The sequence below is a fragment of the Patella vulgata genome, chromosome 5 (genome assembly GCF_932274485.2).
Source record: "Patella vulgata chromosome 5, xgPatVulg1.2, whole genome shotgun sequence".
Taxonomy (NCBI): Eukaryota; Metazoa; Mollusca; class Gastropoda; family Patellidae; genus Patella; species Patella vulgata.
The window spans coordinates 10,196,169-10,221,801 of NC_065883.2; the positions used below are offsets into that span (position 1 = coordinate 10,196,169).

General features: G+C 37.0%; 3 protein-coding genes across 3 annotated transcripts; 2 read left to right on the forward strand and 1 right to left on the reverse strand.

Moving 5' to 3' along the window:
* Positions 1-1,287: 1,287 nt before the first annotated feature.
* On the reverse strand, positions 1,288-8,118 carry LOC126821958 (transmembrane emp24 domain-containing protein 10). Its single transcript, XM_050550637.2, has 5 exons — positions 7,834-8,118; positions 6,161-6,281; positions 5,095-5,165; positions 4,199-4,325; positions 1,288-3,593 (listed from the first exon to the last, which is right to left on the reverse strand). Exons 1-5 carry the CDS (start codon positions 8,023-8,025, stop codon positions 3,472-3,474), a joined length of 633 nt encoding a protein of 210 aa, XP_050406594.1. The 5' UTR covers positions 8,026-8,118; the 3' UTR covers positions 1,288-3,471.
* Positions 8,119-8,297: 179 nt separating this feature from the next.
* On the forward strand, positions 8,298-15,470 carry LOC126821941 (eukaryotic peptide chain release factor GTP-binding subunit ERF3A). Its single transcript, XM_050550599.2, has one exon. It carries the CDS (start codon positions 8,555-8,557, stop codon positions 10,331-10,333), a length of 1,779 nt encoding a protein of 592 aa, XP_050406556.2. The 5' UTR covers positions 8,298-8,554; the 3' UTR covers positions 10,334-15,470.
* Positions 15,471-23,711: 8,241 nt separating this feature from the next.
* Positions 23,712-25,258, forward strand: LOC126821964 (tigger transposable element-derived protein 4; the record flags this gene model as incomplete). Its single annotated transcript, XM_050550645.2, has 1 exon — positions 23,712-25,258. A coding segment is annotated over one exon (1,476 nt), but the record flags the coding sequence as incomplete, so codon positions are not given.
* Between the last annotated feature and the right edge of the window lie 375 nt (positions 25,259-25,633).

Sequence of the window (25,633 nt, forward strand, 5' to 3'; positions counted from 1 at the left end):
TGCACATTGACAGTTGAAATAAAAGTAAGCTGTAGCGCTGCTGTCCGGGCAAAATTCCAGCTAGAGCAAAAAAATAGGACATTAAAGTCTATTTCATTCTATCAGTAAGAATAATAATGTAAGAACACATTGAGACCTTGATTAACAGATTGGATTATTAAAGTAGCTAAGTCTCTAACTCAATATCATCAAACATCTTCGACATTGAAAACACGAATTATTTGTCAATTCAAATCAACATTGGTCTTGTGATCTTACAGGGAAAAGATGGGCTTCAGTTATCCAATATTCAAGACAAAATAAACATTTTACCATTGGTACACAAATCGTGTACCATAATGCGTTTCAGTGCCATTTGGAACAAGGGACTCAAAGAACAGGGCTAGACATATTTCACAAGTCACCTCAAATGGTGACGCTATATTCTTATCTGGAGAGCATGCGCAATAAATACCATCCGTGTAGACTAGAAAAACCAGACGCTAAAGATTGCCATTCACATGAGACTTCTGCCGTATTTCGCAGAACATAACTGATTAGAAATTACAGTAAAAACAGAAACGATTGAATGTAAATCAGTTTATATACATTCATATTACACTATTATATGCGTTGCGACCCATTTTTGTCAATTTCTAGGTCCCAATTATTAGCGATTTAGATCCTTTAAGACCAGGGCCCTTATTCACGAAAACTTAAACTAAGATACAATCAAAATTTTAAGAAATACTGCAATTCGATTGGCTGACTAGTAAAATCAATTTGCATATATCCAATGAAGTTGCAGTATTTCTTAAAATTTTGGTTGTAACTTAGTTTAAGTTTTCGTGAATAAGGGCCCAGGTAAATCCTGGGTAAAATTTTAAATAAAAAACAGATTCTCTTTTTACAAACAGTATTTATTGAAGAAAGGATATCCACACTTACAACATAAATAGTGAAATCTAACGTAACGGAAATTATACATCAGGATGAAAATTTCATTTTCCATTACTACAAATTGAGCTAACAAAATGCAGAGAAATGAACAGAATAGTAGAAAGCAACATTTACAGCATTTGAGGAAAATTTCTAAAAAAATGAAAGTAGAAAATTCCTTTTCAGCTATTTCAAACCTAACCAATGAGTACAGAGCATGATAACTACTGAACTACACAATATTATATACAACAAATACCACCTCCCAATTAAAACCTTCTTAATTAACCTAAAAGCCCTGATTTAAATAAGTAGGGGTTTTGGCTCTTTTTTTTGTATGTGTCTCCTGTCAAAGATATGTTAATACCAGTTTCTGTTAAAAGCAGACATCGAACTTAAATTGTTTTATCATCTTGTGTATCTGCCACTTGGATGGCAGAAGTGAGGTTCTGACTTCTGGAAACATACATTCAAGGTAAAAATAAATATTCATTAACCATCATCCATAACAATCATTTGTAAATGTGTTTAGGTTTCTTTTTAGGATACATTAATTAAGATGCAAACTACCATGTAGATATTCGTATTGTTACCATAGTTACAAAGATATATATTAATATATAATTTAAACATTTGATCTCCAGTTTCCTCATTCATCCAATATCAAACAATATAAAATTATCTTATTTGTTTGAATCTAAATTTTTATGCAGCAACAAGCCTTCATAGAACCACAATAAATAGTTCCAGGAAGACCCAACAATCAAAGAAATAACACAAGTACTCTAGATACAAAATGACCACAATGTGATGTTAATTGGTGCTGCCCATATTACATTGCAGTATTAAATAGTAATATTTCAAACTCATTTATTACGCTGAGAAACATTCCGATCCAAATGTTTACTAATTCTACAAAATCGACACACAAAGAAACATCAAAACATTAATAAAAAATTTTCATTCATTAATTTAGCTGATCTTAATTCTCTATATTGCTGGTAATTCATATAAATTATTATTATCATAATTTGTTGTTTAAAACATAGTATAGTATATTGTTAATAATCTGTTTATCATATAAACTGTTGAAACAAATAAATATATCATGAAGATACTATGCCCTATCATACTTTTTATTAAATGACCAATGACCAGTATTGACACTGATCATTTGCAAAATTACATCACTGGTAGGTCACCAAGTTAGTGATCACACAAACACTAAAATAAAATTAGTATTTTAAATCTATTGGAACTGATTTTTTTTTTAAAAAAACATCGAGATAAATTAATTACATTGATTTGACAGATATATATTTTCTAGAAATTTTGAGAATGCTGTTCCAAAACTGATCATTTCACTTAAATCAAATATTGCCATAGAGAAATGGGGTTTAACATCCACTCAACACAAAAGAGGTCATTTCGGGACTAACCTGTGGTTCAATATTATTTCAATAATGCCATGGAATACTCAGACAGTAAAATAAATCAGTATCAATGTGAGCACTAGCAACTACACTGATTAATATATGATAAATTACTGGTGACTATTTTATACATTTCTATAACTTTGTTTTACAGAGGTACTGCGTAGACTAATAGCTCTGTAAAAAATTACTGCTTTATCATGTGACGTCACATCACACGGCGTCATTCATTGGCCTAATGGCGCGTGCATTGTTTACATAAGACATTACTGGTTCAGGCAGAATGGTGCTGTTTACTCATTTTACACACCCATTTACACTAAATAGGAAATATTGTTTACCTACAAATACTTCAAACACCTTAATTTATTTTTCTAAGGCTTGAAAAAAATGTTTTAAAATGTTATTTGCAGAAGGAAAAAAGTTAATATTTGGGGTTCATTAAGTTGCTTCGATGTCATCTCTATCAATGACTGTAGCCGACTAGCGAATATTCACTGCTGATCAGTTTGATATTTCTGATCTATAACTCTGTTTTACCGGTATATCGCTCATATTTATATTTTTAAATTATTTCTACAAATTTTTTAACATCCTGGGCCCTTATTCACGAAAACTTGAAAAGAAAATATTTTAAGAACTGAAATTTGTACAATGAGAGAGAGAGAGATGGGGTTTAACGTCTGTCCACTCGACACAAACTAGGTCATTTCGGGATTGGACAGACGACCCTACTCCTTGTCACGTACAACCGGGGAATCGAAACCATCCTAGTTGACTCAATGACAGACCTTATGATACAGCGTGCACATGCTAACCATTCGGCCATCCCTTAACCAATGAAAATCCTGTATCCTTAAAATATTTCAGTTTAAATTTTCATAATTAAGGCCAAAAGGCATAATAAATATATGAATTTCTTTACGTCCAATTGATAATACATATATATATACGAATAGATAACATAAAAATTACCCAAACAAATAATTTGATAACAATCCATCAACATAGGTTTTTAAATGAAATGAATTTATCTCGCCAATGTTAATAATTTCAAAAATAATATGATGGCCTGTACAAGATGGTAAAATTATTTACATTTTCCTAATAAGTATTTAATTTATTCAATGAGTTTTTTAGCTTTGAAGTAACGTCTGAGATACAGGACTTGCCATGTTGCTAAACCAAATAGACAACCCATGGAGAAAATACTGAAATACATTACTCGAGAGTGGGTGGATTCTGAAAAAAAACCAATTTACAATCATTTGGTAATTTTATTAATCAATTTTAACATCATTACAACTCCAAAAATTATGGTAAAACTTTCAAATAGAAATGACATGAAATGGGGTTTAACGTCCTACTGTTCTGCTCTGACTGAGCCAATGAAGACGGGATACACCATACAGTGTGCTATGAGGGAAATTTTGCCCGGGCAGCAGCACTTTTGCATACTCTTATATCGAATTCCAACTGCTGACGGATCTTTTACGTGCATGTCAATGGATACACGGGACCTCAGGTTTTTGTACCATCCGAATGACTAGGCAGCTGTCTGGTCAGACCCTTTGTCCTGCACCACTGACAAGGAGAAACCACGTCGGAAAATCCCGATGAACTTTCTCGGCCAATACAGGGATCGAATACACGACCTCCAGGCTAGCGAGTAAGTGTCTTAGCCACTGTGGCTCCAAATATTCAAATAGGAGACATATATTTTCAATATCAGCCTTACCATTCTTAAGGCTTAAAATCAGGATTCAAACTCAACACAATCCAGTTGTGAGAGTGATGCCTGAACTCGGAGACAATTTGACAGTAAAATATATAAATATTATACTTACCATTTGTGTCTCTCATTTCTTCTTCTCTCGCTCTCATGTAAGCAAAATCATCTACTATAGATTTAGACAAATCCTCTAACTTTCTCAATTCTACTTCTAAAGGTTTCAATTTTTCAGCTTTTGCTATCTAAAATCAGAACAAAAATTTCAGTCAAATTACTTTATTCTGAGCGACGTTAGGACTGTTTGAAGAATATAGCGAGGTCTTGATTGTCATTGCTTTCATTGTTACGATAGTAAACAAAGCCTCAATTATACATTTCTTAATAAAATCATTAACTCTCAATCATGTTTAAATCCGTTGAAAATATTGAACAACAGATGGCATCGAGAATTGATTATGGTCTTGGCAAGTTAATAAATGTCTACTTAGGCTGACCTTAAAAATATCTTTGTTTCACCAAACCCGACCCACAATCGAGGAGAAGGGTCGGTAGGTCGGGGTTTTTTTCAGATTTTTTTTTAAGAGCTAATTTGACAGCTTGATAATTTTCCGGGTGCAAACATTTGTCTTCTTTTATTGTCAAACAAATCAATGACATCAGGATTTTTCGTGATGCACGACTCGCACACGAATTGCCAGAAACTCCCTCAACACTTTTTTTAACGATCGTGCGGAAAAGTGCAATAAAATAATTTAAGTCGGGGGTGGTTTTAGTTAGTCGGTCGCGTTAGGCGAAACAAAGATATTTTTAAGGTCAGCCTTATATAACATTTAAGGCCTAGAGAAAGAATTGCAATAGGCAAATGTATCTTTAAACTCCTCTGAGGTCTTTTTAACATCCTATTGATATTTCCCTTTGTGGAAGCTGACCTTAAACCAACTTGCTCAAACATTTTATGAAGGAAAGTTCACACTGATGTCATTAATTGCTTTTACCACTACAGATACTTACATCATCATAACTTTTAGCTTCTATACCATGTTTAAGATTGAGTAAAACTTCACGATCTACACCTTGTCCACCTACAAAAAATAATTACAATACAATCATGATAATCTCACATTTCATCATTTCTTGAAATAAGATCACAGCTATTAAATATAATATATCAATGTGATCCATGGTGGTTCACAGAGTAAGGCCCTGGATAACTAACCACAAGTTCCCAAGTTCAATTCTTGTGTTGGTCGAGAAATTTATCAGGCTTTTCATTCCTGTTTTCTCCTTGTCAGTGGTGTAGGACAGAGGGTCTGGTAAGAAAGCGAGATCTCATATACCGGGTATACTATTGGCTTCGCATTAAAAAAATCCACTGACAGAAATTATGCTAGTTATATCACTTATCTGGGTATAATAAACTTGTATATGTAGCACACTGCATACGTGTCTAAATTAACCCATGTAGCACACTGCATGGTGTATATGTATCCTATTAATTAACCAATGCAGCACACTGCATGGTGTATATATATGTCTTAATTAACCCATGTAGCACACTGCATGGTGTATATGTCGTGTCTTAATTAACCCATGTAGCACACTGCATAGTGTATATGTGTCTTAACCATGTAGCACACTGCATAGTCTGTCTTATTTAATCCATGTAGTGCAGAAATTAAAGATGTTAAACCCAATTTCATTCCTAAAAGTACTAAATAAAGGAATGAAAAGGGTATCTGTCTTATCTAATGTCTAATGTCTTATCAAAGTAGTACCGGTACTTTGAGCATTTTGATAGAGAGAGAAGGCCAGGGGATAAGTCCACATGACACAAACACGGTCATCTTGGGATATGACACAATATCATTTTAATCATTTGCTTAAGTGGTCGGAGGAAATCTGGATAAACACACAGAAAACCATGTCACTTGACTTAATGACTGACCTTATGATCTAAAGAATTTGTCTCGAACCACAAAGGATTTAAACTCCTCGTTCTGTGTGAATTATATTAACTTAATAATGTTCTTTATCATTTTAATATTGAAATATGTTCAATAATCTAATATAGACCTACCTCCTGGCATCTTGGTTTCAAAACAAACTTCAAACATATCATATTCCTCAGTTGTAAAAGCAAACTTTCCTTTGGTAGCACCTTCTTTAGAATATAAAATATGTTCTTTAGAGTCTGTCACCTAAAATCAAAAAATATAATTCAATCTATTTATGCAGAAATCTACATGTATATTATCCATCCAAAGAAAATATACTCCCGCCTTTATTTAGACACTATCAAAATGGCGATTTTATCTGTACCTGAAATTTAATTCAGGATATTCATCGACCCAACACAAACGGGACTACTCTATTTTATTTCAATAATTTGATTGCATGCATGTGTCTGTTACTGTTTAGCAGTGGGAGGAAACGGGAAGACGAAAAGAAAACAAATGAAATTAGGCAGGCCACCCTACTCCTTATACAGTTCATATGAAATTATTCCTTAGAAATGGGGTTTAGTGTCCTACTGGTCTGCTCTTATTGGTCTAATGAGAGAGAGAGAGAAATGGGGTTTAACGTCCACTCGACACAAACTAGGTCATTTCGGGACTAACATATGGTTTAACTTTATTTACATAATTCGCTTGCACGTAGGGGTCTTTAGCAGTGGGAGGAAACCGGAGGCCCCGGAGAAAACCCACGAGGTTGGACAGGCGACCTTACTCCTTGCCATGTACAACCGGGGATTCGAAACCATGCCATTCGACTCAATGTCAGACTTTATGATACAGCGTGCACACGCTAACCATTCAGCCATCCAACCCCCCCCCCAGTCTAATGAAGACGGGCAATCGGGCTTATGCCATGCAGTGTGTTATGAAGGAAATTTTTCCCTGACAGCAGCGCGACGGCCTACTTTATTTTTTTTCGAATTCCAACTGTCAAGGGTTCTTTTAAGTGCACGTCAATGTGTTCACAAGACCTTGGTTTTTCATCCCATCCGAATGACTATACATTCTCTGCTAGGCCCTCTGTCCTACATCAATGAGAAGGGATTGAACACGGGACTTCCTGGTTAGCGAGCCAACACATTACCCACTGAGCCACCATGGCTAACCTACTCCTTAGAATAGGCATGTGATCAAAAGCAATGAAAGATCTTACATGCATTATCTAAGGAGAGAGAGGGGGTTTACCGTCAACTCAACACAAACTTGGTAATTTCGGGACTAACATATGGTTTAATTTTATTTCAATAATTTGCGTGCGCGTAGGGGTCTTTAGCAGTGGGAGGAAACCTGAGGACCCGTAGAAAACCCATGAGGCTGGACAGGCGACCCTACTCCTTGTCACGTACAACCGGGGATTCGAAACCACGCCAGTTGACTCAATGAGTGACAGGCCTTATGATACAGCACGCATGTGCTAACCATTCGGCCATCCACCCACCCCCCCATTATCTAAAGCTCCTGTGTTGAATCACTCCGCAAATTTATTCTAAGCTTAGTTTATCAGAGAACCCTGACTTTAATGTACCGGTGTGCCGCGGTATGGCCTAACCTAAGGCCTAGTATTAGTAGTATGATTGATATTCAAATTAAATATTAATTAAAGATTCATTTCATTTGTCTATATGTATGTTACGTAAAATCAAATACGTCGATAAAAATAACCAAAAAAACAAATACATAGCTTCCTAAAGAAACGAGTTGAAAAGCCAAAAACATGTTCAACGGCACCACTTACAGTCAAATGTGTTTTTTGTCCAGGCGCGTCGGACAGTTCATAAACCCCAGTTACCAACACATCTTTATGAATCTCCTCACGAAGGCACTTTTTCTGGTTAGGAGATAAATGAAACATAATTGCGTCTATACTGGACAAACATATTGCTAAGATGACTATAAAAACTTGTAAAAAATCCATCTTTAACCACATATCTGTTTCAATTCAACTTCAACGTGGTACGAAGAGGAAAACAAGTGCGATTTCTAATGTTAACGTGGCATTCGGCAGTATCCGGTATTTTCCGTAAACATCCGGTTTAGACGCGCAGAAAAAACATGAACAATTTTATAATTCGGGAATAAAATACGTTCAAATCAAAGTGCTTTTCTTTTTATCGTTGTCTGGGATGTGTATACGAGAATCTATCTGTTCACGTGTGATAAGTTTTACAGGTTTTAATAGGCCCGGAGTGAATAATCGGAGGTCAAGGTCGTAATTTAGAGACATTAGAACCACGTTTTTGGTATGCTGTTTCTTGGCATTGTGAAATAATTTCTCTATCTTCTGAAATCTGCATATTTGACGTGTGTGAGCTGAATACGTTGTAAACAAACTGATATATTGAGTGAAACTCTGTTTCGTGTTCAGACTCTTGGTTTTGACGAAATATTGAGACAAAGGTGGTCACGTGTCATCTGCCAAATTCAGAACATACATATTTCTCCATATTTGATGCAAAATGTCGTCTGAGAATGGTCACGATGCTGTCCCAGACGCTTGGGATGATGTTGGTAGTGGCAGTGGAGATCCAAACACTGACTTATCTAAACCTCTAAGCGCTTTAAATGTAAACGCCCCTACTTTTGTACCAGGACAAAATGTGTTTGCCCCACCCTTTAGTATGGGTAAACCAGAAGAAGAAGCTAAAAATGTGAAGAAAGAAACGGTTGTCAAAGAAGATGTTCCGCCCTCGCCAGATGAAACCCCACCCGACGAGGTAAATGACAAAGTGAATGATTCATCACCAGTAGAAGATAATGAGCAGCCAAGTAGCAGTTCCGCAGAAAAGCAATCCGCGGAATCCAATGATTGGGAGAAGGTTGATGAATTGGATGAAGAAGAAGACGAAGAAGAAGAGGAGGAGGAGGTAATACCAGTCAAGAAAGCTGCAGCAGCAAAAGGGGCGGTAAAAAAAACAACTGATGATGATGAATCGGCTGTCGTCGAAAGAAAAGAACATATCAATATAGTATTTATAGGTCATGTTGATGCAGGAAAATCAACGATAGGTGGCCATTTATTATATCTAACCGGCATGGTAGATAAACGAACACTAGAAAAATATGAAAGAGAAGCCAAAGAGAAAAATCGAGAATCTTGGTACTTATCATGGGCATTAGATACAAATTCCGAAGAGCGAGAAAAGGGTAAAACTGTTGAAGTAGGAAGGGCCTATTTTGAGACGGATAAAAAACATTTCACTATTCTCGATGCTCCTGGTCACAAGAGCTTCGTTCCTAACATGATTGGCGGAGCGTCACAAGCTGATTTGGCCATTTTGGTCATTTCTGCCAGAAGAGGAGAGTTTGAGACTGGATTTGAAAGAGGAGGTCAAACCCGAGAACATGCTATGTTGGTGAAAACGGCTGGGGTTAAACATTTAGTTGTATTAATAAACAAGATGGATGACCCGACGGTTGAGTGGGCGGAAGAAAGATATAATGAATGTAAAGAAAAGCTGGTACCCTATTTGAAGAAATGTGGTTTTAACCCCAAAACTGACATTTTTTTCATGCCTTGCTCTGGTCTTACAGGAGCTTTCTTGAAAGAAACCGTGTCAGAAGACATCTGTCCTTGGTACCGAGGTCCATCATTACTTAATTTTCTGGATGAGTTCGCACCTCTTGAAAGAGATGTGAATGCCCCTGTTCGATTACCTATTGCTGATCGCTACAAAGACATGGGAACAATTGTATTAGGAAAAATAGAATCTGGAGTAATATCTAAAAATCTTCAACTATTGCTGATGCCAAATAAACAAACTGTGAAAGTTACCCAGATCTGGTCGGATGAAGATGATGCTGATGAGGCGTGGCCTGGGGAAAACGTTAAACTTAAGTTGGGAGGAGTGGAAGAAGACGACGTTTCTCAAGGATTTGTTTTATGTTCGCCTAGTAATCTCTGCCATACCTCAAAAATATTTGATGCTCAGATTGTTATATTAGAATACAAATCCATTATCTGTGCTGGTTATAGCTGTGTTTTACACATACACTCCTGCTCGGAAGAGGCTACCATTACGTCATTATTCTGCCTTCTAGATAAGAAGACCGGGAAAAAGATCGCCACAAAACCTAGATTTATCAAACAGGATCAGATTGCCATAGCTAGATTAGAAATTAATGGCGGTCGAATTTGCCTAGAAACATTCAAAGACTTTCCACAAATGGGTCGATTTACTCTTAGAGATGAAGGCAAAACAATTGCCATCGGAAAAGTGCTGAAACTCCGCGATTAAATGAACATTGTTGAATCTTTTCCCTACTTCATGTGGCGTTATGCAAACTGACCATGTGTAAAATCTTCAAAGTGTCTTTTTCTCATCATCATAAAACAAAAATATTTCAGATTCATCCTGCCTAATTTGGTGCTGAATCTGGTTGTTATATGGGACCTTTTGAAGATATCTAATTCAGAACATAATGGACACAATGGTCATTAAACTGCTTACTGATATGAAGCTCGTGTAAAAGTTTGCCTAAATTGTTGTAGTCATCGACAAGTCATTTCAATCCAGGAGATACAATATCTCTCCAGTGTCCCCAGTTCTTGAAGATTGCAAGAATTATTCACACCTTTCATTGACAATCAAAAATAGATATATTTTTGCAATCTTTATTTGAGTGTTTGGACAATTTTTGTGCATGTACATATGTTATTTAAAATCTTGAAATTTTAATTTTTTTTTTTTTTATGTACATTCTGACTAGTTGTGTACAAATGAGTATATAATATTTGTTTGACTAGACACCATTTGCAAATGTTACTGTCTCTTTCGCTTGGTTTTCAGATCCTGAGCCTTCGTCTCTCCACGGTTAAAAATATAAATGGAATTAAATTTTCGGAATAAAATATGGCCCCTAGTAGTTTTTCTAGTGCTCCTTTAACCTCAAATCATAATATCTGTATAATTCTACAGCAGTAATAATTACTTTGAATTGAAATAATAAAAGTTATTTCAAATTGTGTATCCATTGATTCTCCTGCCATATGCAGTTATTTCGGATCTTAATAACATGGTATTGGGTCACTTTCTTTCATGTGAGGTAATCTTTCTTGGTAGAGTCTAATTTGGGGAGGTCAGGAATTTCTACAGGCAGAGTTGATCGCCACAAGGGTTAACAGTAGTTAACACTGACCCTAACCCAGAATTACCGATAGATGAATTTTCCGTACGAAAAAGACCTCAACTGGCCTGAAAATTGAAAGCACCTTTATTATTTTTAATGGCCTGTCTTCATTTGCCTGGTCGGTGCAGAAACGTAGGACGTTAAACCCCATTTCATTTCATTTATTTTGAATGGGAAGTGATTATAAGTATAGCATCTAATAAAGTGCAGGAAAGCGGCCCAATAAAAGACTTCACAGTACAATGTAAAAAAAAAAATAAAAAAACGTGACCGGGACGTATTTGACACAGAATGAAAACTTTGTGTTTAATAAACTTACCTCATTGATGTATACAGTGAATAGAAAGATTTTATGAAAACGGTCAATCAAATAAACCTACCAAAATATACCACACTGATATATCCAGTGATTCGTGTTTTCAAGAGAGAGTTGGCTCCCATTTTTACATGATGGTCGCTCATCAGATTTGTAAGCTCAGCTGACAGAGACGGTAGTAAAACAGGTTTAAGGGAATTGTTTGTATGCTGATTATTATTGTGTCAATGGCAGTAAGATCAAAACTGTTATTTGATTGAATATTAATAAAATTCTATACACCGTAAAATATTGAATTGATTTCCCAGTTAGTAATTATTAGACATGTATTAAAGAAGCATTGTGTAAGATTTAGATAAGAAGCTGGAAGTTCTTGCTTCAATAATTCAAAAATATATCATACAAAATGAAGATATTGTAAATTTCATTCTTAGAGAAGTTATCACTGACAAAATGTGGCATAAATTGTTTTTTTGTCATAACAACGGTATTTGTTGGCCTCGTTTCGCCATTTATAAATTAAGTCATTGAAGATATTGAAAATTTCATTCAAATTTCTTTATTCTTAGAGAAGTTATCACTGACAAAATGTGGCATAGATTGTTTTTTTTGCCATAACAACGGTATTTGTTAGCCTCGTTTTGCCATTTATAAATTAAGTCATTAAATGGTGATCATGTTAAAATCTCTGCCATCCGATGGTCTAGAGAGTTTATTAAGGCTTGTGGGGTGTTGGATGGCCAAATGGTTAGCACGTGCGTGCTGTATCATAAGGCCTGTCATTGAGTCAGCTGGCGTGGTTTCGATTCCCCGGTTGTACGTGACAACAAGTAGGGTCGTCTGTCCAACCTCGTGGGTTTTCTCCGGGTCCTCCGGTTTCCTCCCACTGCTAAAGACCCCTACGTGCAAGTGAATTATTGAAATAAAATTAAACCATTTGTTAGTCCCGAAGTTTGTGTCAAGTGGATGTTAAACCCCTTTTCTCTCTCTCTCTATTAAGGCTTGCCATGTGAATCAATATCTAAATAATAGTTTATAAACCTTTGAAGTCAAAATAAAGACCCTTCATTAGGCAAATTTAGCTCTTACATAATGCATCTTTAAGGAAATACTTGCTATATTGTAGATATATTGTTTTGACAAAAAGTTATTTATTTGCTTTATATTTTGAAATTAATCCTTTTTTTTTTTTAGTTAGAAACATAGTCTAATTGTTTCAAGAATTAAAAATTTGTCAAGGTGATTTTAACTACTATAATAAACTATAATGCATACTTTATGGAAAACAGCTAATATAATTGGATGAGGTTTCAAAGAGTATTCTCTCAATGTTATCAAGCTAAAACAGGAGACGATCTAGCACTTAAGACATCATTATGTGGAGTGTGGGTTAGGGTTAGGGCTGCAGATTTCGTCAAGAACCTGAGATGTAAACAGGGCTAGCACAACTCCTAACACTTACCCACAATCCATGTGACGTCATTTGTGCGAGACCGTCTTTGATCTAGCATTCTCCTTCACAGGCACTGTCAGGCACAAATACAGACTTGTCAGGCACAATCCATATGGTGCCTTTCATTTTGTACGGCACGCAATTATGTTTTAAATGGTATATAATACTTGTCCAACACAAAGTTCAAATGTCAGGTAATAATTTATTAGAATCTGACAGTTTGTCAAGTAGAACTTAAATCATTATTTTGGATCCTGTTTTGGGTCCATCACAAGATTACAACATTTGCGTCTAAACAAATAACCAGTGGAACTGAGAGTGTGGGTTGAACGACACTGCGATAAGAAAAATGATAAATTAACTGTTGGTTATTTAGAATTTAAATATGTTAAAATTTTCTTACTCTGTGGATGCAATTAGTAGGTGGATAGAGATCTGACCGTAGGTTTTATTTGCACGCAAGGGTTAATATTTTGCAATGGTCCTTTTAAAGGGCATTTAGTAAAAGCAATATATACCTGTAATATATGGCCATCTTGAAAAATTGATCACATACAATGTATGGATAGTTAATCTGCATTTTACAAGAAATCGGGAGAGGGTCTAATATAGGCTATGCTTGTTCCCCAATCCCTATTCAGACACAAATCTGAATAAAATAATGTTTAAAAAAAATGAAATAAACTAAAAAAATATAAAAACCATGAAATAACTTGATTTCAAGTGAACTAAAGAGCCCTTGTAAATTTTTGGTTCTCAAATCTTTAAAGATACATTATAGGAGATAAGATAAAGACCTGACAGTTCTCACTATAATTGTTAAAATCTAGATAATGTAAAGGGAATTTGCTGAAAAATTCAGTCAAATTGATCCATTCTGATCCGAGAATTTAGCGATCATCATTACTAAAGTCAGTACGATAAAAAATATAGTCTCGATTATCCATTTTTTGATTTAATTATCAATGAGTGTTAAGCAACAGATAGGATTCTAATTCAGAAAATATCGCAGGCTAGCGATGACATCGAGAGTTAATTATGGTCTGGATAAGTTAACTAATGTCTAATTAATAATTTAGATAACATTTCAGATCTAAAGAAAGATCTGTAATAGACAGATTTAGCTCTTGCATAATGTATGTTTAAGCAGAGACTTGCCTGAAATAAATTTGACCCCCCTCTATATAAATCAATGTATAAATTAGCTACACACAGTATGAGCTATCAAGGGTTGTGTAAATATATCATTAGGATCTCTTGAAAACCGCGATTGATTGATTTCTGTCGGACCCATCAGCACCTTGACTATATACGCTGACAAATGTACACTCAGCTGTATAGGAATGTAAATACTGAAAACATAAATGGACTATAATAATAGGGAGGTTATGAATTTATAATATTATATGGTTACATAAATATTCTGGAAGTTGAATCGGTAGCGTTTAAAAAAAAAAATAAAAATGATTTAGAAATACTGTATAAGCAGATATGCCATGTCATGGACTATGACTTTTCATATATAAGTGTTGATATGGATAGGAATTATTGTCACAGATTTGTTCAGTGGTTAAATAAACTCGTACCAGCTGTCTGCTCACAGACCTTCAAATGTATGCCTTTGTTAGTTAGATAATAAGTGTATAAGTCTTAGTAATTTTAATGAATTATCACGTAACGTATGTCATTGAATTTGCATGGATTTAGAAATGTTGAATTATTTTTTTATTTTCGATTATATATATCACACGCAAAGTATTAAATCGTAGATTAATCGTATGTAGATGAAATCAACTGACTGGTTGAGGTTTAACTTTTACTTCCACAGTAGTGATATCGCAGACAATGGGCATCCTCGCTAAAGATAAAGGGACATAATTTATAGGCGAGGCGGTCCAACGTGACCTCATTGTTTACCTTATAGCACAGTTTTCCTGTACATTCATTATGAACTCCTGTGTTGACAAACGTTAGTTTTTGTCGTTAATATGGAATTTAATACCGATATGGTTCTCTTACCATCGATAAAGTCACGTGGAACCGAGTTTTTACTAGCGACACCTGGAGGGAATTCATTCAGCGGGGACGCCCATTGATAAAATCTAATTTAAAGTTAATAATACACTGAAGACCATAATTTATTTTGTGATGGGTGAAAATGTTGAAACTTTTACTTTAAATTGAAATTGGATGGGACTCAAAAATCGCTACATGCTCATGCACATGCGTGTACATTTTTGGAGTCAAATGGGAAATAATTTAGGTTTATTTCTATTAAATTATTAATGCAATGTTGTACATTTTTTCCTATGATGGAGTAATTTAAGTTTTCATGTCCAAATCCAGAATGTAATATATATTGATTTTATGAACATACTCTGCTTTATTTGTTGAGAAAAATGCCACATCAAATAATATACACTATCTGGATTCAACTGAGGTATTGCTTCCATGAATTAAACTTTATTAAAAATAATTCTCTTATATTTATTATATATTTATGTTATCCTGTCCACATCCGGGTTTTGTTTTAGGGGTAAGGTGGTTGAATGTTTTAACACTTGTGCTTTAGATCATGAGAGTGAGAGAGAAATGGTGCTTAACGTCCACTTGACACAAACCAGGTCATTTTGGGACTAACATATGGCTTAATTTTATTTCAATAATCCGCTTGCGCGCGAAGGGGTCTTTAGCAGTGGGAGGAAACTGGAGGACCCAGATAAAACCCACAAGGTTGGACAGGCGACCCTACTCCTTGCCATGTACAACCGGGGAATCGAAACCCCGGCAGTTGACTCAATGACGGACCTTTAGATACAGCGTGCACATTCTAACCATTCGGCCATCTACCCCCCCCCCCCTTTAGATCATGAGGCCTGACATTGAGTAAAGTGGTGTGATGGATTTGATCCTAAGCTTTTAAGTGACAAGGAGTAGGGCAACCTGTCCAAGTGTTCAACCTTGTAGCATTGGCAGACAGCTGTCTAGTGGTTCGGATGGGATGGAAAACCAAGGTCCTGTGTATACATTGGCATGCACATTAAAAATCCCTTGCCACTGCCCGGGCAAAATTTTTCTCATAACGCACTATATGGCGTATAAACCGTTGTCATTAGCCCAGTCGGAGCAGAACAATAAGACATTAAACCACATTTCATTCCCAACCTTGTAGGTTTCCTCCCATGTGCCAGTGATTTATTGAAATAAAATTGAACCATGTTAGTCCCAAAGTGACCTAGTTTGTATTGAGTGGCCTTACCTCCCCCCCCCCCCCCTGCCATATCCAGGTCTTGAGAGGAGCCATTGTGACTCAGTGAGTGTGGCACTGATTTCAAAACATCTATGAAAATGTTTTTAATTCATTTTGGGGGCCCATTATAGGGTCTATAATTACTGTCCTCTGCAAAGTGAAAAGAAATAGGATTTTCGGAACCAACGCACTTTGAGGGAAAGTTTGCCAAGACAGCTTCATTTTCGTCCACTCTTAATTGAATTTCAACTGTCACAGATTGTTTTATGTGTATGCTGTTGCTTGCCAGGCCCCACATCCTAAACCACTAACAAGAGGAAACCATGCTGGAAAATCCTGGGGTAACTTTCTCGGGCAACACCAGACCTTTTGTTTAGTGATTTAGCGCCTTACTCACTGTCCGCCCCCCCCCCACTGACACGTTTCATTACATGTTTAAAATATACTTCTCAACCATTCCTTTACCTGATCTGATTAGAGAAAGGAGAAAACTATCAAAATGGGTGTGGCCACCTGTCTGTCAGTCACACTTTTTGGTGCTTCTAATTGAAGTGAATATCTGGCCATGAGCATGAGCATTTTCTCAAGCAGAGATAAGCAATATTATTTGCTAGTCCCTTGTGACACAATAACTTCGAACCTCACTATTGGCTTCTTTAACTTTTATGAAATTGTTACTAACATCCAGTTTTTATACGCCCACATTGAAATGTGGTCGTATATTGTCGTCGCCCCCGCCCGTCTGTCGGTCCGTCGATTCGGCGTCCACAATTGTTGACTGCTCGGACGATTTAGCTGCTGTGGACGTATGTTTTGTTGCCTGGCAACCTATCGTTTCGCGAATCCACCGTTTTTCTATGTAAGGGTTTATGTCATGAAATTGGTTCTCGTTTTCCAATGATGCCAATCCATGGTTTCGAGCAGTATTCTTTATAATACGATTAATTTCTTACATTAGAAAAGGTCCGATTTGTGTACTACCAGATCATGACGTGGGCAAACTGGTGTCCGGGAATAACATACGATTGAAGACCTATTTCCCCAAAATCGTGAAACAAAGTGGCATTTTCCGATGAGTTTTGAGATCGTTAAGTAGGAGCTAGGAGGGCCAGAAGGGACATAGGCTATGTCAGAAAAAAAAATCGGCTTAACATAGACTTGTATGACAGGTAGTGGCATGTCACACTCGGCAAACCTCGGCAGATTCCGGTACCCATGTAGGGTACTGGAGTCTGCTGAGGTTTGCCGAGTGTGGTTTGTCACTTTAGGGAAATTGGTCTTGTGTGTTTCCAAAGATTTTCTGTCCGCGCCATCGCGCCCTGCAAAAGTAAGTTTTATAATTTGGTCGCACTTTAACAGTATTAGTCAATACTGCAATTCCATTCAAATAAATCAGCAACAAGCAGAAGATAGATCACACTAATCCTGTATTAAAGGAGCTAAATCTACCTAGCCCGGTCCTATATTCTGATGAATCGCCACACTATACCTTCTAGATCTTCTCCTACGATACACCCATGCACGAACTCTCAATTTACTACGGTAATCCAACCAAACATCGGAGGCTTCAATTTGTGCCAAAACTACATTCTTACTGTCTCACTGAATATTAGTTTGGGTTGAACTGTTTTCCTCTGGGATACACAACTCTCCAAAGAGAGACGGAAACTGAAACAGTAGACGTATTATTTCGCTTTTTGAGAGAGAGAGAGAGAGAGAGGAAGAGATGGGGTTTAACCCCCACCCGACACAAACTAGGTCATTTTAAGACTAACATATGCTCCATTTATATTTCAATAATTCGCTTGCGGGTTGGGGTCTTCAGCAGTGGGGGTGGGGGGGGGGAGGGGGTACCAGTGAGTAAAGCGCTTGCTCACTATAGCCAGGAGATCAGGGTCTAGCTAGGAACTTCTTGTTGTCCCATCCGAACGACAAGACGCCATCCGTACTGGAAAATCATGGAAAACTTTCTCGGTCAATACCGGGATCGAACCCGGGATCTTCTTTTAGCGAATCCGTGTCTTACCCACTAAATCACCGCCAGAGGGCCGGTCAACAACGTATAATCTTTCGGATGGGACGAAAAATCGAAGTCTCTTGTACATATGCACGTAAAATATCCCTTGGCAGTTAGAATTGTATATAAGAGTAGACCGTAGGTCCCGTGTACACATTGGCGTTCAACTCAAAGAACCCTTGACAGTTGGAATTTCATATAAGAGATGTCGTACTGCCACTGTCCGTGCAAACTATTGCCCTCATAGCACACTCTACGCTGTATGACGTTAAACCCCATTTCATTTTTCTTCATTGTGTTCCACTATCAGACCCGGATTAAGATTTTAAACAAATTTCTCCAAATACTTTAATTCAGCATTTACAATTGAATTATCTCTCCACGATAATTCGACGGAATTATAATACGGATTGAACTATTAATTTGAGCAATTCTGCCCAAAATATAATCTATACAGCGTAAAGTTGACTGAAAAAAATGACGAAGGGCGGTCATCTTGGATTTATGCTATTTAAACATTTTCACTCTCTTATAATAATCTATAATTTAATATTATGTTGTCCAGGTCCCGGTATTAGACTAAGTTAAGAATTTACTCAAAATTGTTCACCTTATTTTAACTAAAATAAAACTTTTGTTGTTTGAATCTATCAGATATATCAATAAGAAACTATGTACAAAGTTTTGTGTTTCTGGATTAATGATATTCTCATAACCAGTGATTGAAAGTTGAGTAAATTCTTAACTTAAGTCTTAGAATGTTTTGTGAAACGGGGCCAGGTCTGAGGAGCTGTTTGCAGCAAACAGAAATTATGTTGCCGTTTTTTTCTAGGTCAAACCACAAATTGACTGGACTATTAGTCAATTTTGTTTTCGTGGATTGGGTGATTAGCCATTGCAGAACCTCTATCATTATTGAACAGAGGCGGATTCAATGGGGAGCGCGAATTTTCGACAGTGCCCTTTTTTACTGCTGAAAGTGCCTTTTCTCAGACTCAAATATGTCCGTTACCAACCCGTTGTAGGGATCCCAAATGACTCAAACCATCGACTCAAACACACCAGTCTGGGAAATAGCTCTTGGAATGGCTACAGATGCAAGGAAATGACGGATAATTTTCTTGGCCCCGCCCCCCTCAGCGGCGTGCCCCGTCTCCGCGGTCAATGCCTTCATTTTGCAGCGCCCCCCCCCCCCTTTTCAAAATTCCTAGATCCGCCCCTGTTGAAACTACATTTTTGGCGCAAAAAATGTTCATAAATCCGTATCAGTAATGAGTTCAGGAAAATGTATGGTTTGAATAAGCTTCCCATATTCTTTTTAAAATGAGAGTTTCATCTCTGCTTTGCCACATGGAAATGTCAGATGTTTATAGTACTATCGAGATGTCCATAACATGGGGGTTAATGTACTATACTTTCCTCCACCAACATTGTTTATGAAGTGTGATACGGGAAACTTTGCCCGGGCAGCGGAGCTAAGACCAATTCCACCTGCACGCCTCGGTTTTACACCCCATCCAAACGAATAAACGCTTGCCAACTGACAACTAGAATCCTCACCTGAAAATTCCGAGAAACTTCTAAGCCCAACATCGGGATCTCGAAGATGAGTAGAGGGAAACGAAGCTGTTCGAGCAAAATGCCCCCCCCCTCCATAGCACATTAGTCCAGTTGTTGCAGATAAGCAGAATGTTAAACCCAATTTCATTTGTTTTTCGCTAGGGGAACGAAATCATCGGTCCCAGTTTGTATCTAAATCGATAGGAAAGTACCCTTTCTATGAGAGACCTTCAAACCCCGCTGACTAGGGCCCTTCGCCTCGGAATATGCCGCCTCCGCAGGGACGGATCGGGGGGGGGGGGGGTCGCCTATATATTTTCTTTTTGTAAATTAACACTTTTTGTGAGAAAAGTTTCTCGGCCGTGTGATTTATCCTTTATCGTCAGATGTGGGGCAGGATGGGCACTCAAAGCACGAGATAATGATATAGACATTATGTGATATCACAATTAATGCTTTTCATCCATGAAATTGAATCACAATGTCATTGTATTAATTCATAATAAAAATTGACGTCAAACGAGGTGTAGAATTTCTCTGTTTAAAAAGCTCAATGTGTATGTATATACGGCAAAATGACGATAGAGACGAGACGGGAGGGGGCGGGGGGATATATTATCTCAGGAACCTGGCAAACACCCTCCTGCAACAATTCCTGGATCCGCCCCTGCTCCGGCGGCCGATTCCCTAATTCGCCCCTGCGGAGTGTACGACAAGTCAGTGTCTATATAGTCATCCATTTAAAAGAACCCGTGCCAGTGGAAATTCAAAAATAAGAGTAGTCCCTAACGCTGCTGATGTCCGGGCTAAATGTCTCTCGCATGTCCGTCTTCATCGGTCCGTCTGGTTTAGAAATGAAATGAAATGAAATCGGGTTTAACGTCCTACTGTTCTGCTCCTAAACTGGGTTAATGAAGACGGGCATACGCCATACAGTGTGCCATGAGCCTATGAGGGAAATTTTGCCCGGGCAGTGGTTTAGAAAGTATGACATTGAAACCATTTCATCTTAGGAGGAGATATAGCCCAGGGTGGTGTTCGAAACTTAAAGATAGTGCATTTACAAGAATGTCATTGGTGATACCAGCTTTGAAAATTTGTCCGTCTTATAATATGTTTGCTTTGAACTACACAGCACGCCATTCTGACCGACTTTATCAAGCAATGATAAAATATATACATGTAAACATATGGATGACGATGATGGTTAGTGCTAAATGATAAGCCCAGCTCAATTTTTCGTCAAAGGTCACGAGATGTAAACAGGGTTAGCGCTAATCCCAAACCTAACCCTAACCCTGGACCTAGCCCCAATGCTTACCCTAAACCTAACCTACAATCTTGCCAACAATCACGTGCCCTAACCTTACTTACATCTCAAGAACCTTGACAAAAATTGAGCTGGCCTTAACAAATAGATTTATAGCCTGACGATGATCTTTCACTGGTCACCGAGCATTACTCTGATCGCCACCATTCCTGTAAAATACAAAAGATTCATTGAAATGGAATTGGGTTTAACATCCTACTTTTCTGAACCAACTGGGCTAACGAAGAAGCGCGCTTACGTCTTGTGCGTACATACTATAAATAGCGGGTACGCAGTTTGAAGTTTACAAAAAAGAATTAGCACTTTTAAAATCCACAATCAAAGCAAGTTGCAATATCAATAAACAATGCCGATAGACAGTTCGCAACAGACCGAGTTCGACCACTGACCCAATTGACCGGTGCCAACTTTTCCCCATTGAAAACTTGAGACACACAAACTAGAACTTTTCACCACTGAAAACGTGAGATACACAAACTGAAAGTAGCATACTAGTAACCATTATAATATAAAAATCCGCCTTGGATTTCAACCACAGATTAACTACTATTAATAACTCTATGATTGCCACGTTACCAACCCCTTAACTCTATTATCCGTCCGCCTCAATATCATAAATATTAATCAAAACCTGGCAGAAAATGTAAATTCGCCCGCTTTCATTAGAAGGATCTATATCCATTGCTAATCAAACGAGTTGAATTAACGGTGGTCTGATTCCATAATAAAAAATAATAATAGTTTATTCAAAACCACATTACCTGTTTAAACAGGATATGGATTAAGAAGAAGTATTTGACGTGGCACAAAATGGCTACTAGTACTAATAAAACGTGCTCTGTTTGTCAAGGTAACTTTGATAAGCCCAGATTCCTACCATGTCACCACACCTTCTGTGAACAATGTATAGATGGTGTTATCGCGAGTCGCACGCATGTCAACACGTTTAACTGCCCAATTTGTCGAAAACAAACTACAGTACCAAGAGGTGGTGCCCGTCAGTATGTCACCAACTTTTATCTAGAAGACGATTCTGAGGACACAACATATTGTACAAAACACAAGAAGAAAGAATCTGGCGTTTATTGTCGAGATTGTCGCATACCATGCTGTTCTGTTTGTGTTTTTCTCGATCATAAAGACCACACATTGGCAGTCTTAGATGACGTAGAAAAGGAAATGAGAGAAATTGTGAAGAAATTGAAAACAGAATCAGCAAAGAAGCTAAAAGATTTGCAAGAACATTCTGACTTTTTAAAGACCTTAATATCTGATGTGAATGACTCGTGTGAAACAGCGTGTGATAATGTTGATATACAAATAAACAATATTTGTGAAGAATTCGGGAAGATAGGAGATACAATCAAAAATGACATTAATAAAATCCAGGAAGATGAAATCAACAAACTCACCAAACTAGTTAACGATGTCGACAAGGTGGCATGTAAAATGGAAAGCTGGGATAAATATTCTGATGATATTTTAAAAAACAGATCTATAATTACAGCTTTAGATGCACAAGGATTAGATGAAGTTCTGACAAGAACAGATCACAGCATCTCTTCACATTTACAGAAACCCGCAGTCAGACATCCTTATTATTTTATGGCGGATGTTGATGTGGATTGCTTAAAACAGCTGTTGGGTGAAATACAGACAACAACGTTGGGTGGAGAACCTCCAGAACCACTACTGGATGAAATAGCAACATTTGGTGGAGACGTACGAACTGTGGATGGCCCAATATTTACCATTAGTTTTAGTCTGAACACGGTGAGGCCTGGTAGGTTTTACTATAGTGATGATATAATAATGCAAGGATTAACATGGCGTGTACGTATGAGATATAATCAAGAAACATTATATATGACCGTGGGATTGAAGACAGTAGAAGATAAAACTATTAAAACCGTTAGAGCTAGTTTGACATTGAAACTGTTGAATATCATCGATGAGAGTAAATCACTAGTAAAACAACGTTCAGATACATTTTCACCTTGTAGGAGATATACGGATGATGGGCCTATGATAAGCTGGGATAAACTACGATTTGCTGAGAACGGATTTATTGACAACACCAGGACATTTACTGTACAGGCCACTGTTAATGTAACTAAAATAAAACGATAAGTGTCATAAACAGGGCATTTACTGTACAGGCCACTGTAAATGTAAATAACATAAAACGATAAGTGTCATACACAGGACAGTTACTGTTCAGACCATTGTTAATGTAAATAACATGAAACTGTAAGTGTTATAAATATGTGTGATGAATACTGTTTGATAAGAAACACGATGTGTCATAAATACATAATTCTGTTTGATTAGAACTTATGTGATCAATTTGTGTAAGAAATGCCATTTGGTTGGAAACACCATGTTTCATAAATACATAATAAGTCTGTTTCATTACAAATACCACGTGTCATAAATATACTGTTTGAAATGTACGTTTCTAATTACAAACACCACGTGTCATAACTATACTGTTTTAAATGTACAGTAGAATCTGTATAAGCAGCCACTCCTATTCAGCGACATCTCCTTGTAAGCGGTCACTATAAATTCGATAGGTGTTGGCAGAACGCAGATTCAGAATATTTTGAAGAGAAAGGCAGAAGTGTTAGAAGAATTTCAGGTCTGTGCCCCAGATAGAAAGCGTGCAAAACGTGTGACAGGGAACGAAGACATAAACACCCTTGTCTGGGAATTTTTTAAAGATTGTCGGAAACGAAATGCCCCAGTGAACGGGCCTCTACTACAAGCAAAGGCATTGCAGTTTGCTGAGAATTTAAAATTAGAAACATTTAAAGCTTCTAACGGATGGCTACGGTCATTTCTTTCCCGACACAATATAGTTTTCGGATGTATGAGCGGTGAGCGGGCAGACGTGGATATGGGTGTAGTAGACTATTTTAAATCAAAAGTGCCACAGTTGTGTAGTGGGTTTCTGCCAAAAGACATCTTCAACATGGACGAAACCGGTTTATTTTACAAAGACGGGTCGCGGAAAACTTTCCACGTTAAGGGGGATGACTGTGCCGGAGGAAAGCGGTCAAAGGAGAGACTTTCAGTTGCATTGTGTGCCAGTTTGACCGGAGAAAAGCTGAAACCCCTAGTGTTAGGACGATCCAAAAAACCTCGATGTTTTAGCAAGGTGAAGGACGTGAACAAGCTTCCCGTTATGTATCGAAGCAATAAGAAGGCCTGGATGACGGCGGCTATTTTCGAAGAATGGCTGCTGTCAGTAAATAAGCAGATGCGGCGAGAAAATAGAAACATTCTCTTATTTTTGGATAACGCGCCATCACATCCACATTTAGAACTGTCCAACGTTAAGCTCCAGTTTTTTCCAGCTAATACAACATCAAAGCCACAGCCTATGGACCAAGGGATCATTGAAACGTTTAAAAAACATTATCGGAAAAGACAGTTAGAACATGTGATCATGCAGATGGAAAAAGACACGACCTCCACAAACACAGAGATTCTTAAATGTTTAGATATACTGACTGTAATATATTGGATAAGTAATTCTTGGAAAAGTGTTTTGGATACAACTATAACGAAGTGTTTTAGACGTTGTGGTTTTCAACTTGACAAAGCTGAAAGTGAAAGTGACGAAGACGACGAATTTAATTTGCCACTTTCACTATTAAGGTTGTCAAAACAAGTTTTTGATACAGACTTTGTTTCATTACCAACAATAGACTGCGACTTAGCAACTTGTGACGTGAATGTCGGTGAAATTGACTGGACAAAATCAGCTAATGATTTATTAGCCGAGGAGATAGGAGAAAGAAATTATGACCACGAAAGTGATGACGAGGAAGAATTAAAAGAGATAGAAAGTGAAAAATGTATTAATATGGACACAGCTTTAAGTTATTGTGACCAAATTAAAACTTTGGCAGAAAGGGAGGGCAATTTTGAACTTTTGGATGCCATTATGAGTGCTAGAGACATCACATCAAAATTGATTGTTAAAAAATGTGCTAAACAACCAAAAATTAATGAATTCTTTGTTGTTTAATGAGATATACATTGTTTGTTGTTTAATGAAATATAAGTATTGTTTGTTTTAATAAACCACCTGACACAGTTCCCTTTTATTAAGAGTTATCTTTTCTTTGTCTTATTAAGAGTTATCTTTTCTTTGTCCTATTAAGAGGCCACTCCTATTAAGAGGCCACTTATGGCATTTCCCCTGAGTGGCTGCTTAATACAGATTCTACTGTATGTTTATAATTAGAAACACCATGTGTCATAAATGTACTGTTTTAAATGTATGTTTCTAATTTGAAACACCATGTGTCATAAATATACTGTTTGAAATGTATGTTTATAATTAGAAACGCCATGTATCATAAATATACTGTTTGATTAGTAAAACTACATGTATGTTAATCTTTCTAGAACATGTGATATCATTTCATTAGATAAACTCTGTTATGGTTCGTATTAGTTGTTTCTTTTAAT

Excerpts from the sequence above, each read along its gene's own strand:
- LOC126821941 (XM_050550599.2), top strand. The coding sequence starts at position 8,555 with ATGTCGTCTGAGAATGGTCACGATGCTGTCCCAGACGCTTGGGATGAT.
- LOC126821958 (XM_050550637.2), bottom strand. The coding sequence starts at position 8,025 with ATGTGGTTAAAGATGGATTTTTTACAAGTTTTTATAGTCATCTTAGCA. Across the intron at positions 6,282-7,833 it reads GACAAAAAACACATTTGACT|GTGACAGACTCTAAAGAACA; the intron begins GTAAGTGGTGCC and ends TTTTGATTTTAG. Across the intron at positions 3,594-4,198 it reads AGAAATGAGAGACACAAATG|AATCCACCCACTCTCGAGTA; the intron begins GTAAGTATAATA and ends GTTTTTTTTCAG.